The 13,169-nt window shown below is 40.8% G+C and overlaps 3 protein-coding genes across 4 annotated transcripts; 1 reads left to right on the plus strand and 2 right to left on the minus strand.

Annotated features, from left to right (window-relative positions):
* Window positions 1–3,992: 3,992 nt before the first annotated feature.
* On the minus strand, window positions 3,993–7,298 carry cst3 (cystatin C (amyloid angiopathy and cerebral hemorrhage)). Its single transcript, XM_068567822.1, has 3 exons — window positions 7,005–7,298; window positions 4,937–5,047; window positions 3,993–4,427 (listed from the first exon to the last, which is right to left on the minus strand). Exons 1-3 carry the CDS (start codon window positions 7,203–7,205, stop codon window positions 4,353–4,355), a joined length of 387 nt encoding a protein of 128 aa, XP_068423923.1. The 5' UTR covers window positions 7,206–7,298; the 3' UTR covers window positions 3,993–4,352.
* ephx5 (epoxide hydrolase 5) lies at window positions 7,009–10,456 on the plus strand. 2 transcript variants are annotated; one of them, XM_068567819.1, is made up of 10 exons: window positions 7,009–7,435; window positions 7,516–7,596; window positions 7,708–7,921; window positions 8,037–8,217; window positions 8,340–8,549; window positions 8,628–8,757; window positions 9,023–9,234; window positions 9,378–9,486; window positions 9,560–9,685; window positions 9,784–10,456. In XM_068567819.1, exons 2-10 carry the CDS (start codon window positions 7,574–7,576, stop codon window positions 9,983–9,985), a joined length of 1,407 nt encoding a protein of 468 aa, XP_068423920.1. In that variant the 5' UTR covers window positions 7,009–7,435; window positions 7,516–7,573; the 3' UTR covers window positions 9,986–10,456. The 2 variants fall into 2 exon arrangements, with proteins under 2 accessions (XP_068423920.1, XP_068423921.1); XM_068567820.1 differs by lacking the exon at window positions 7,009–7,435 and having other exon boundaries at window positions 7,444–7,596.
* mad2l1bp (MAD2L1 binding protein) lies at window positions 10,316–12,749 on the minus strand. Its single transcript, XM_068567821.1, has 3 exons — window positions 12,332–12,749; window positions 11,260–11,543; window positions 10,316–11,145 (listed from the first exon to the last, which is right to left on the minus strand). The coding sequence occupies exons 1-3, from the start codon at window positions 12,747–12,749 to the stop codon at window positions 10,618–10,620; spliced, it is 1,230 nt and encodes a 409-aa protein (XP_068423922.1). The 3' UTR covers window positions 10,316–10,617.
* Between the last annotated feature and the right edge of the window lie 420 nt (window positions 12,750–13,169).

Consider the following 13,169-nt stretch of genomic DNA (forward strand, 5'->3'; position numbering starts at 1 on the left):
TCTCAGGTCCAACCAGTTAAACCTTCTGTCCGTCCCACACACTTGCCTTAAGACCTGTGGTGACCGAGCTTTTGAGGCAGTTGCACCAAAGCTTTGGAAAGCTCTGCCTGCACCCTTTAAGGTTTGCTGGTTCTGTGGTGTCTTTTAGAAAACAACTAAAAACATACCTGTATACACTGACGTTTGTTTGAATACCTGCTATGACCTGCTTTTCATCTGTTTTTATTATTTGTTATATTGTGTTTTTGACTGCTCCATCTTTCAATTCATGTTTTTTACTGTCTCTAAACTGTTGAAATGTTTTGGCCCAAGTTATTGTCAGTCTGGTTTTAACACGTTTTTTCCTGACTCTTGTACAGCAATTTGTAACCTTTGTCTGAGAAACGTGTAATAAAATAAACTTACTACTTACTACTCACCGTTGACTCCATCACTATGTCAATATGCAGTCCCAATTAAACTTCCTCACACAGTCCTCGAGCACAGCTTAACCCTCCTGTTATGTTCAGGGTCAAATTGACCCTGAACAACATGAGCAACAGAAACTAAAGGATGACGGCCCCGAGGCCCTGGAGCACATTGTTGATCACGAGTAAAGCTGAGATGAGGACAATCTTGAGCTCAATTCAGATTTCTTAACACTATGAATAAACATGTATAAAGTTTACTTTGAATATAAATCTTTTTGACTCATTTGGCTTGATTTAGAGTGAGCGGGTCAATATGACCCTGAACAGCAGAGGTGTCTCATATCTATTTATCTACATCACCCCATGAAAAAAAAAATATTCAAAATGCATATAAAATTTAGGAAAAAATACATGTTATGGTAGACCAATACATTTTATGTCTAGGTTTTTCCAATGTACCTAAACAATTGTTTGATCATGTATTTTTTATTAAAATGAGTGAGTTAGCCTAATTGAACTATGATCTATGGAGGGGTGAATAACTCAATTCCACTAAAAACTGATTGAATTGTTAGTATTGAGGTTGGTGATGAGGCACAAACTGTATTCTTTAGGATTCTTTGGTTTCTGGCAACTTTTGGATGATTTAACACGCACCGGGTCAAATTGACCCAGGAACATCAGAGCTGTACCTAAAAGACGAACATAACAGAAGGGTTAAGGATGAGTTAGTTTTAATACATTCATCATTTCGCTTTTACTTTGTGATATCACTAAATATCAAGTTTATTTCTGTTTGTGTCAGAAGGATAAGAAACCCCCAAAGCATCCATCGTCAAACATAAAAAAGGGCCAACTGTTAACTAAGATACTAATTATGATGACGGACAACAGAGATGATGATGATATGCCTGATGTTATTGGTCAAACTAAAAATGAATTAGATTACTCCACTTCAGCTAAAAGGCCCAATCTATTTCTTATAAAGCCATTGTAGCCTATACAGCTTCTTTGTCATGCGTTTTATTAATGCAAGGGCACAAAGTCACCTTTCACAAATAGTGTACACTACATGTTCTTTGCGTTAAAAACTAACAAAACAATGAAGACAAACTGTGTCTATGAAATTCAACAAGTCAGTACACAATTATTTGTTCTTTGCTTGGTTTAGTGATTATGCAAACAAAGGTGAATGTGTTTCTACAATGCTAAACAGGATAGAAATGCACTGGATTTCAAAAGGTCAATATGTTGTTCTTCATCTACAGGAAAACACATATTGCTCTGTATGAAGGTTATTCTGCAAACAATGGTAGCAGCGATGATTTCCCATGTAGTTCTCTTTCTAGCATTCCTCCTTCAGCACCCTGGTGTCATTAAGCCATGGGCGGCTCCACACAGTGAATATGCACTGGTAAGGCTGAGGAAGAAAAGCACACACACACACACACACACACACAACACAGACACACACACAGGTGAGTCTCAGATCATAGCCATAGATCAACATTTCCAGAAGCAGATTCATTTAATTAAGTAAATATTTTTGTCTTTTAATTTTTATTAACATTTTTATATTTTTTTATATTAACAGGCTAAGGTCTAAATGATATGTTAAACTTTAATGAATGAAAAATATTTTTTGTCTTTTAACTTAATAAGTAATGTCCAAATGATATGTTAAACTTGGTCATTTGGTTAATAATGATGCTACTAATTCAAACTTCTCTCTGTGGTAACAGCAACAAACAGCTGGATGGTTCAAAGAGGGGAAGTATACTTTCACAATCAGATCATTTGGTTGAAGAGAAAAGTCTATTGTATGACATTTAGGTTGTTGCCTCTTAAAAGTACTTACCTGAGCCCTTTCTGGGTCTTCATGGATGTCACACACGTCCTCTCTAGCATTCTTTCTGCAGGGGGTCTTCGCCATTCTCACAGTTATGACGTACTTGTAGCCAGCCACCACCTGTGAGGAGAAGATCCCGGTAAACCTTAATGCGAAAGCAGCATACAGCAGATTTCAGGTCTGTAGAAAATTTAAGGCTAAACTAGCAGCCCATAAATTCCAGACAGAAAGTTTTACTGAACACATTCCCCTGAACACTTGTCATTGTCAGCTTCTCCTTAATGCCTGTTAAATACCAATAAAGTTTGTCAAGGGCCAAGTTAAAAACAATTGTTTCTTTTGAAGGCATACCACTATAATGTGTTTTTAATGGACTCCAAAGTGTTTTAATGGACTCCAAAGGATGCCAAAGTGTTCTACTGAACGACTCAGGTATTTTGTTCCAGCAGCAGCAGTTTGATTTTTAATGAACACCTTTATTTATTTTTATTTAGTAACTTTCTGATGTCGGTCATGTTTCATATGGCATTTTCTAGTGTTGTTTGTTTTTGGAACTGGTTTCTTGTCTACTGTGCACCGTGGACTTTGTCTAATGTTCACTGCACGAATTGTTGCGACACACGAGTTTCCCCACCGGGGAACGTTTTCTAATCAAATCTAAATCCACACAATAAATATGGTGTAGTTACATGACATTTATAGCGTTTCAAGAACAGCACACAGCTACTGTAAATTACTTCAAATGACTAGTAAAAAGAAAAAAGTATAACCCCACTAGTTTCCAGCTCAAGCCTAGAGCTGCCTTGGTATGTTAGGTCGCGACAACAAACTTTTGAATTTACAGGAAGGGACTTAATTGGATTATGGGGTTTGTAGTCTATTCAGAGGGCCAGACGTGTCGTTTCACTGCCTATCCCTAAATCACAGCTAGGATCCATGCAGACGTTGAATAAACAGAGTCAAATAATGTTGGGAAGAACCCCCCCGCTCCTCCTTTTCAGTGTGCGTTAGTTTAAAAAAAACAACGGCAAGAGACAAATATTTTTTCATCCCATATGAATTACGCCATGCACTTCACATATGATGTTTGCCAATCCAAAATAAAATGGTTTACTTCAACTCATTTGTCATAGAAACATTTAGTTTCATGTGGACAACTACTCCTCTTGCGCAATGTACATTCAACAAGTCCAGTCCTTGGTAGTATAATGTGGAGACGGGGGTTTCACAGCGTGACGCGTTTAGCTCAATGACGTCAATTTAGATAGTTTTGAATTTAAACGGGAAAATTTGTCCCAGGCTTAACCAGTTAGGCCAAACAGGCCTATTGTCACTGTACATGGCTGGCATCGATCCGCGGCCTGCATGTAGAATTAACCGGATTTTTATCTATGAAATAAAGTTTGTCAAGATTTTATTTTGCTCAAAATAAAAAAATTAATTGACCAATCTGTCCCTTGACCCTGATGATTTTTGCAACTCTGCTGAGGTACAGGTCGTCTCTGTCTGTTGTGTTGGAAGACGGCTAAATTGAGGGCTTTATGCACTTCCTCGTCGGCATTGATGTGTTGAATCACTACTGGTTTTAAGGTTTCAGACCTGACAACGAAAACTGCTGCGAGGACAATCTTCCACATCATGTTTTTCTTACTGTGCTTTCGACACAACAAAGAAAACCTCCTTTAGACCCTAACCCTGGTCTAAAGGAAGGCGATTGCAATGCTCAGGTCATAAAAGGTAATACAATGTTTTCCTTTATTGAATGCAACTCATTTTATTTTATTTTATTACAGATGCAAGTTCATATCTGAGTACATGTGCTTTGCATTAAAAACTAACAAAAAAAGTCAAACTGAATCAAAGACATCCTGATCAACAAGTCAGTACACAATTATTTGTCATTTTCTTGGTGATTATGCAAACAAAATAAGGTGAATGCTCTACCATGCTAAACTGGATAGAACATTTTAAGCAGTGACTTTCAAAAAAGGTTAATATTTTGTGCTTCATCTACAGAAAAATACAAATTGCTCTGTATGAAGGTCATTCTGCAAACAATGGTAACAGCGATGATTTCCCATGTAGTTCTCTTTCTAGCATTCCTCCTTCAGCACCCTGGTGTCATTAAGCCATGGGCGGCTCCACACAGTGAATATGCACTGGTAAGGCTGAGGAAGAAAAACACACGCACACACACACACACACACACACACACACACACACACACACACACACACACACACACACACACACACACACACACACAAGTCTGAGATCATAGCCAAAGATCAACATTTCCAGAAGCAGATTCATTTAATTAAGTAAATATTTTTGTCTTTTAATTGTTATCAACATTTTTATTAACTGGCTAATGTCTAAATGATATATTACACTTTAATTAAGGACATATTTTCTGTCTTTTAACAGGTAATGTCCATATGATATGTTAAACTTGGTCATCTGGTTAATAATGACTAATTCAAACTTCTCTCTGTGGTAACAGACACAAACAGCTGGATGGTTCAAAGAGGGGAAGTATACTATTCTTTCACAATCAGATCATGTGGTTGAAGAGAAAAGTCTACTGTATGACATTCAAACAATGTGTCTAGTAACTCCCGAAAGCAGAAATGTTTTTGTTTTCAGCAGAGGTTGTTGCCTCTTAAAAAGTACTTACCTGAGCTCTTGCTGGGTCTTCATGGATGTCACACACGTCCTCTGTAGCATTCTTCCTGCAGGGGGTCTTCGCCATTCTCACAGTTATGACGTACTTGTAGCCAGCCACCACCTGTAAAGAGAAGATCCCGGTAAACCTTAAGAACTCATCGTGGACTTCAGGAAGACAAAGCGCTGCACACTCCTCCATCCATATCAATGGAACGGAGGTTGAGCGTGTTTTCAGCTTCAGGTTCCTGGGTGTCCACATCTCAGAGGACATCTCCTAAATCCTTAACACCTCAACCCTGGTCAAGAAGTCACCCCAGCATCTCTTCTTTCTGGAGACAAATGAGTTTCATAAAGTTTTCTCACAAAATGATATGGTTCCACTCAGCTTCAGCCAATTAGCTTGTAGCTCCGTCACTGCTAGCTAAACACTCAAAGTCACGACTGTATGCTGTCCTGGCTCCTCGATGGTGGAATGAGCTCCCCATTGACATAAGGGCAGCAGAAAGTGTCTACATCTTCCGTCTGAGTTTGTACTCACGGTTGAATGCACTTATTGTGAGTCACTTAAAAAATAAAATTAAAAAAAGTATAACCCCACTAGTTTCCAGCTTATTAATGTATTTTTAAAAGTCTGGAGCTGCCTTGATATGTCGCTCCAACAAACTTTTTAATTGACAGGACTTAATTGGATTATGGTGTTTGTAGTCTATTCTGAGGGCCAGACATGTTGTTTCACTGCCTATCCCTAAATCACAGATAAGATCCATGCAGACGATGAATAAACAGAGTCAAATAATGTAGGGAAGAAGCACCCTCCCCGCTTTCCGGAGTTCGTTAGTTTAGCGGGAAAAAAAACAGACAAGAAACACATTTATTTTTAAATCCCATTTTACTTAAGCCGTGCATTCCACATATGATGTTTGCCAATCTTAAAAATAATTTTGCACGTCAAGTACTGTCGCGGCGGGTCCCTCTCAGGAGGAGGTGTCGTCAGACAGTGAGTGCGAGGCTGCCGCTGCCACGGTGGTACAGGAGGGGGAGGAGGAGACTGGTGGTGGTGATAGCAGGTGTGTGTGCTCGCTGTCTATGAACTTTACTTGACATAATAGAGAGCGTGTGGTGTAAGTCTAGTTCTAAAGTGTTGGAAAACGAGATACTATCCTGATCAATTTACCCAATATTTTATAGTGGTGTGGTTTGAGCCTGCAGATCAGCTTTTTCACAATTTTTATAATTACAAATCAGGTCACCAGAGTTAAAGTGTTTTAAGTATCAATACACTTTCTTCAAGCCTACTGTCCAATTTGGTAAAATATGCTCTACCTATTTATTTATTTTTCCTGTCAATGTTTATGGTTTATTGTCCTTGCTTTTCTTTTTTTGAACACTTATTTATGGAAGTTTTCAGATTAAATTACATCAAATAAGAGACAATGACCAATTTCACATTATACAGTTCAAACTAATGAAACACTGAATAACAATTAAACATCTGCATAAATATTAGGGGTGTTCAAACATATTCCGTAATTCCTAATACTATTTCTCTACTTTTCACGTCCAGGTTTGTGCCCAGTACACCATCTCTCTCACCAGAGACCCCAAGCCCACCCATTGATTATATTGATTATATTATTGATATTATTCAGTATAGTAGTGTTATTAAGGGCTTGTGTGATTATATGTACAGTACATTAACGGACCGAGTTGGCACAGTATCTACGCGCGGATTGAGGTGGGCCAGTCTGGACCAAAAAGTCCAGGGACGAATTTTTGTCCCAGTCCAGGCCTGTGTGAACCACATCGATCCTCTTGCGCAATGTCCATCGTCAACAAGTCCAGTGCTTGGTTGTATAATATGGAGACGGGGATGTCACAGCATGACGCGTTTAGGATTGAAACAGGAAAAAAAAAAGGGGCACAGGCTTATCGAGCCAAGCCAAGTAGGTCTTTTGTGACCGTACATGGCTGGCATCGCGGCCTACATGTAGATTAAACATGTTTCTGTCTGTGAAAAAAAGTTTATGTAGGTTTTATTTTAGCTTAACATAAAAAAATTTTAAAAAAACGTTACCAACCTGTCTCTGGACCTTGATAACCTCTGCCGGTTGGCTGAGGAATATGTCGTTGCTGCGTCGGTTGTGGTTGCTGACGCTGAAGTTGAGAGCATTAAGCGCGCCCTCGTCGTTGACATCGATGTCTTGAAACCCTCCGATCAAGCCTGCGACCCCGACGGAGAAACCCACTGCGAGAACCGGGAGCACAATCTTCCACATCATGTTTCTATTACTGCGCACTCACACAACCAAAACAACAGTAGCTCGACGTCGTCGCCTGCCCTGTATTTAAAGAAAGACGTCGCTGGCTGTTTGATTGGCACGTCTCACGGCCAATCAAATCGGTTTATTTTTTTCGCGTCGCCACAGACGCTTAGGAAGAACTTTGGGCTGCGGTGCCGTCGTGTCCGCTCACGTTCGTACTCGTAGACATTTTCCAACATTTTCTGAAGGTACATCTAGAATAGGAGACGAACAAGGTATGTTGAATTAAACTCTTTTAAAAACATGTTTTACCTCTGCCCTGGCGTAGGTCTAAAAATAAAAGAAGAAAAAACACACCTGTGTGGGCTCACCGTTGGAATTGCACAATGCAGAGACTGGAGGTTTTAAAGTAAGTGGGCGTCTACCGCTATATTTAGATCGAAATATACTTATTGGTAATGATCTCAGAGCTGCAGGGAACAATTAATAACTATTTTTCATATTTTCACACACTTTGCAGGGGAGCTTTCTGTGGCTTGGATGCCATCCAACAGCAGCTCCTGATAGGCTCAGCCGTGGCAGCAGGGGGTGTACTTATGCACATGGTGTACAAACGACAACAGGTCAAAAGTATTCCTCTTGGAGAAGGCTGGTGGGGAGCAGGAAAGAAGCCGCTGTCAGAGGACGATCAAATCTATCCCTTTAAAGTGCAAACCTCACAGGAAGAGATTGAGGTGCTTTTTAAGCTGTGAATTAAATTGTTTCATCGCCAGTTACCAAATTAGAAATGCCAATAATGAGACATTGATGTGTTTCTGTGGAGTAATCAGCAGTGGTCTTATTCAACAGGACCTTCATGAGCGCATTGACAGAACCCGCTACACCGATTCTTTGGAAGATAGCTGCTTCCAGTACGGCTTCAATTCCACGTACCTCAAGACAGTGGTTTCCTACTGGAGACATACGTTTGACTGGAAAAAGCAGGTGGCGGTACTTAATCAGTATCCACACTTCAAAACCAAAATAGAAGGTACACACAGCATCGAGCTAAAGTTACAGGGTTTCTTCCAATTAACCAAACCAGTCGGCCAAAAATCTGTCTACACGCGACTGTCTTTTCACACTATTTTTTTTGTTTTTGCATCAACTCAGGACTGGATGTGCACTATGTCCACGTGCGACCACCACACCGTGCGAATCAGAAGGTTGTGCCTCTCATGCTGGTTCACGGCTGGCCAGGCTCCTTCTACGAGTTCTACAAGATTCTGCCCCTTCTCACAGAGAACCAGGATGGTTTAGTGTTTGAAATCATATGCCCGTCTATCCCTGGCTACGGCTTCTCAGACGCCCCTCGGAAACAAGGTAGGGAATCTAAACAAACACGTGTGTGTGTATTTCAGCTTGAACAACAGACGTTTACGGCTTTCTGTATCTTTTCAGGATTTGACAGTCTGGCTGCTTCCCGAATTTTCCTGACACTGATGGAACGTTTAGGATTCTCCCAGTTCTATCTGCAGGGGGGAGACTGGGGCTCTCTCATCACCACCAACATGGCCCAGATGAAGCCTCTGTAAGATAGCAAAAACAAGCCTCTCTGTGTGCTACAAGTGCACTTTCCACCACCCACATGTTTTATTTATAAAGGAAGCCATGTGACATTGTTCCCTAAATTGTGAAACAGTGCTTGCAGTGTGCAAAGTGCACTCATGACCAAAACCACTTGCACTACAAATTCCTGGAGCAAATAAAGGTCAAAGTGCAAAAACACAATAATAATAATAGGTTTTAAGACCTTATAATATTGGATAAAACTGACAATTTGGCATTTTTTGCAGGTGTGTTAAAGGTCTCCATCTCAACATGATTATGTCAAGAAAGGGGTTTAAAGTGATGTGGTCCGTCATGATTGGTTCTTATCTGCCGTTCCTGGTGGGCTTCAGTCGGGAAGATGTTTGCCGATTGTTCCCTTTCTTTGAGAAGAACGTCTGGAACATCCTGAGGGAAACGGGCTACTTGCACATCCAGGCCACTAAACCAGACACTGCAGGTGGGTACAACCAAGAAACAGATTCTGATGATCCTGTTGGCCCTGTTAACTGGTCAAAGACAACCAACATGAGGCAAGAAAACTTTTCGAATCGCTGCATACCATTATTTCAGCTGTTAATGTATCTTAAATTGTGGGCACAGGCTGTGGGCTGAATGACTCTCCTGTAGGCTTGGCGGCCTACATTCTGGAGAAGTTCTCCTCCTGGACTGATCTGGGGAATACAAACCTGGTGGATGGTGGGCTGGAGAGGTAAAAGCGGGAATTCAGTTTGCCTTTTGTTGCTGTTGGCTGTAATTAACTATATATGTCTGCATCTGTACAGGAAACTTAGCCTGGACGACGTCTTGACAAATGTCATGATCTACTGGACCACGGGCTCCATTGTCTCCTCCATGCGCTTCTACAAAGAGAACTTGAAGAGCAACCTTGACAATAGAGTGGACTCAAAGTATGTGGCCAAACGTTTTTACAGTCAGACCATGACTTGTTTTGTAAACATTACAACATTATCCCTTTTATAATCCGATTGTCCTCTTTTGTTTTTAGGGTAGGGATTTTTGTGCCCACCGGCCTTGCGGCCTTCCCCGGGGAGCTGATGCACTGCCCGAAGTCATGGGCACAAATTAGGTATCGAAACATCTACTCCTACACGTTCATGCCTCGAGGTGGTCACTTTGCTGCCTTTGAGGAGCCTCAGCTGCTCGCCAACGACCTTGTCCAGTTTGTCAAAAAAGTAGAGAAGTTTTGAACCCACTGAGGCACTCTCAGACCAACGTAATCATGGTCGTCTTTTCTTGTTTATTGCTGTGAAGTTTAAATTTGACTGGTCCAAATGGGACATGGATGCACATTCCTCTTACGCAAGCCCTTGTTGCACTACTATGCATATCATTTCTTGATTGACTGAAAATTAAGCTTCGACAATCTTTTTTTGTGTTTTAATAAAGCTACACTTTATACAATATGGTATTTGCACTCCTAATGTATCCAAATATTGGATTAAAGAAAGCAATATAATGCATTAAACTGTTCAAGTTATGGTCAAAATATATCCCACTAATAATGCATGTTGGTCTGTGTTAACATTTTTTAAAATTCAAGTGATAATGTAAAACATTCTTTTCAAATAAACAATGATACAAAGTTCTCAATAAATTTCCTGCCAACAAAGCCTCTCGAGAACAAATTCTCAGACTATTTAAAAATAAAAAAAAGTTAATACACCATACTGCTTGTCAATTTTGTTTCAATAGACATGCTTTTAATCACAAGTAGATAAAATGTAACTCATAATTAATTAAAATAAAATTAAGTTAAGTGATCTTGAAACACCATTAAAATGTAATTTTAGTATCCAGGCTCAAGAAAGAGAGCTTTCAGTTATTTGCCAAAGCCCTTGATAGCCATGGGTGCCTGAAACCACACATAATCCAGCCAGTCTGACTGCTGCGCCCTTGGTTCCTTGAAGATGCTGGGATCAGTAGACAGAGCAATAATTTGGTGTTTTACACGGGTTGGCATTTTAAATTGTAGTTTAGGGTGGAACCAACCTACACCACAATCCCTGTGAGCCAGGGCCAAGACCGTGGTCGGCATTAAACGAATGGGTCTGCTGTCGGACAACAGGTCAGCCACAAACAGAGTGCGGAAGAGTTGCCTCAAGCACGACGACACGGGCAGACGTTGATCTCCACCAGTCAATACCAGAGCCTCCATGTTGATTTCATACAGCTCTTTGGGGAGGATGAGAGAGCCACCCATTAACAGCAGCACGCGGGGCACCCTGCTCAGGGAAAAAAGCACCTCCAGCTGCTGCAGCACCTCCTCTAGATCCTGGAGGGTCTGTTGACACTTGCGCTTTTCCATGTCTGCAGCTTTCCCCGGCCTTCGACTTACTATGTCTTTATCCTGGAAAACAAAAAAATTCAGCAAACACTGATGGTTCATTGCAAATCCACAGCAAGTATTCATCTATGAACAGTTGAATTGCATTATGCGTGCACACAGATGTTTCCCATTTACCTGCATTGAGGCTTGCTGTTTCTTCTGAGAGTACACCAGCTGGTCATACGTCATGGGTAGTTGCTGCCTTTGATAGAGAATGCACTTGAGGATCTCGCTGACGAAGCGACAGCAGCCTTCCTGGGTTACAGTGCCAGGGAACACCACGTTCACACGGCCTTCGTCCATCGCTTTTCTCATCGCCTCAGAGTCAATGTCCTCTGTGTTACAATGTTTACTGGCGGTCACATTGAAATCTTGCAAACTTGTCTGACAAGAAGTATCATTGTCTTCTTGGGTGTTATCTGTAAAAAATAAAGGGCGCAGAATGTCATAATGAGCAATGGACCGCTACAGCTTAATTTTAGCCAGTTGAGTTATAATAAAACCTAACACGGCCAGTGTTTTAATGAAGTAACTTCCCCCATGAAAGTTACACAAATAATTAAAGTAACAACTACTGTTGTCTGTGGAGGATGAATGAAGCAGATCCTCTACTTAGGCATAAGCAAGGAAATTATATCAGCAAACGTACAGGCATTTAAAATGTTGCCATGTTTTTATTCCACTGGATTATATCTATTGATGCCTTAACGTGTGGGTAGCATTTTAATGCAGCTGGTCTTGTCAGGACTACTTTTATCCACTTTAATATGCCGAATAGTTGTCAAATACAATTGCCTATTATGGTGTGCCATGAAGGAACACATTTTTTTTATATAAAGAACTAGGCACCAACTACTGCTGGATAGTTGAGGCTTATCAAATATTCTTTGTCGATATTGTTTTGTCTGCAAATAACCATGATCTGTGTCTGTCAAGTAGCTGGGAAACTACAGGGACATCACACTACTATAGAAGCTACACAACATCACGATTAAGACACTGGAGCTCGACAATGATTGGAACTTTTGCTTATAACAATGGATTCACTTCAAGTACCTCAACAATGTAATCTCAGCAGACCTAACATATAAACTATACCTGCGACTAGTACGTCCTTCTTAAATACATAACTATATAACGTTATTAATGCTGCCTGTTGAACACCACGGGTGACGTTACCCACTTCGCCCGTGTTGCCTCACGTTACCTGGCGGGCCGGCTGTGGAGGGCAAAGCGGTGTTTTCTTTGTCGTCAGCGTCGTACACGACTTGCTGTTCTGGATTGAGTCGATGTTCAGGGCAGGCGTCTTCAAATCCAGTTGCATTTTCCGCCTTTAAACGTGTGTTTACGACCTGTGGCGACAGTTGTTTGGCGACTTCCGCAGTCGGTCGACTTGAATCAGAGTCGTCGGGAACACTTTGTATCGTTGGTTGTTTGGACGTCATTTTAGGGTCCTCCGACGCGCCAACCACTTCTTCTGACGAAAACATCAGGCGCCTCGTTAGCCCATTGTCTCCGTTATTAATAAACAACGTGCATTCAGGGTCTGGTGGTGATTTCAATTTATTCGAGTCGCCTGCCATGTTTTTGAATGTCCCCGCCGGGTCTTTTCCGAACTGCATCATGGGAAACGTGGCTCGAGAGTAATGCCGCGTTCACGTTACACGGAAAGGTGAACACTAATACAGTAATACAAACACTAGATTTAATTATTTCACATACTTTTTTAGTCGCGGTTGCAACAGCTTGCTGAAATAAATACAAAATCCCTGACTAAAAACTGTATTTCGAATGAGACTTATATTGTGTAATAGTGCAACAACACAATTTTTTCGCAAATATTACCATGCAGTAAATATGTTTCTAAAAATCCAAGTCATCTTTTGACTGTCAAATCAATTTGGACACGGCACTTTTAAGACGGCTTTCTTTGGTGCTGTGATGAAGTCCTGCTGTCTGGTTTACCCTTAAGTACAATCGCAGTTTATTGACTCATTTGCATTGGACACGTCAGATTTATGTGGATTTCAATGTCATATAGTGAG

Source organism: Clinocottus analis, unplaced genomic scaffold, assembly GCF_023055335.1.
Source record: "Clinocottus analis isolate CAN_PGR_092001 unplaced genomic scaffold, fCliAna1.0.p SCAF_8, whole genome shotgun sequence".
In the NCBI taxonomy this organism is placed as follows: domain Eukaryota; kingdom Metazoa; phylum Chordata; class Actinopteri; order Perciformes; family Cottidae; genus Clinocottus; species Clinocottus analis.

What these genes read in the sequence shown, in the direction of transcription:
- cst3 (XM_068567822.1), bottom strand. Translation starts at nt 7,205, where the DNA reads ATGATGTGGAAGATTGTGCTCCCGGTTCTCGCAGTGGGTTTCTCCGTC. An exon ending in TTATCAAGGTCCAGAGACAG is followed by an intron (nt 5,048 to 7,004) that starts GTTGGTAACGTT and finishes TTCTCTTTACAG; the next exon opens with GTGGTGGCTGGCTACAAGTA. An exon ending in AAGACCCAGCAAGAGCTCAG is followed by an intron (nt 4,428 to 4,936) that starts GTAAGTACTTTT and finishes TTTCTTCCTCAG; the next exon opens with CCTTACCAGTGCATATTCAC.
- ephx5 (XM_068567819.1), top strand. Translation starts at nt 7,574, where the DNA reads ATGCAGAGACTGGAGGTTTTAAA. An exon ending in CCTCACAGGAAGAGATTGAG is followed by an intron (nt 7,922 to 8,036) that starts GTGCTTTTTAAG and finishes CTTATTCAACAG; the next exon opens with GACCTTCATGAGCGCATTGA. An exon ending in CTTCAAAACCAAAATAGAAG is followed by an intron (nt 8,218 to 8,339) that starts GTACACACAGCA and finishes GCATCAACTCAG; the next exon opens with GACTGGATGTGCACTATGTC.
- mad2l1bp (XM_068567821.1), bottom strand. Translation starts at nt 12,749, where the DNA reads ATGATGCAGTTCGGAAAAGACCCGGCGGGGACATTCAAAAACATGGCA. An exon ending in CTCCACAGCCGGCCCGCCAG is followed by an intron (nt 11,544 to 12,331) that starts GTAACGTGAGGC and finishes TATTTTTTACAG; the next exon opens with ATAACACCCAAGAAGACAAT. An exon ending in AACAGCAAGCCTCAATGCAG is followed by an intron (nt 11,146 to 11,259) that starts GTAAATGGGAAA and finishes TTTGTTTTCCAG; the next exon opens with GATAAAGACATAGTAAGTCG.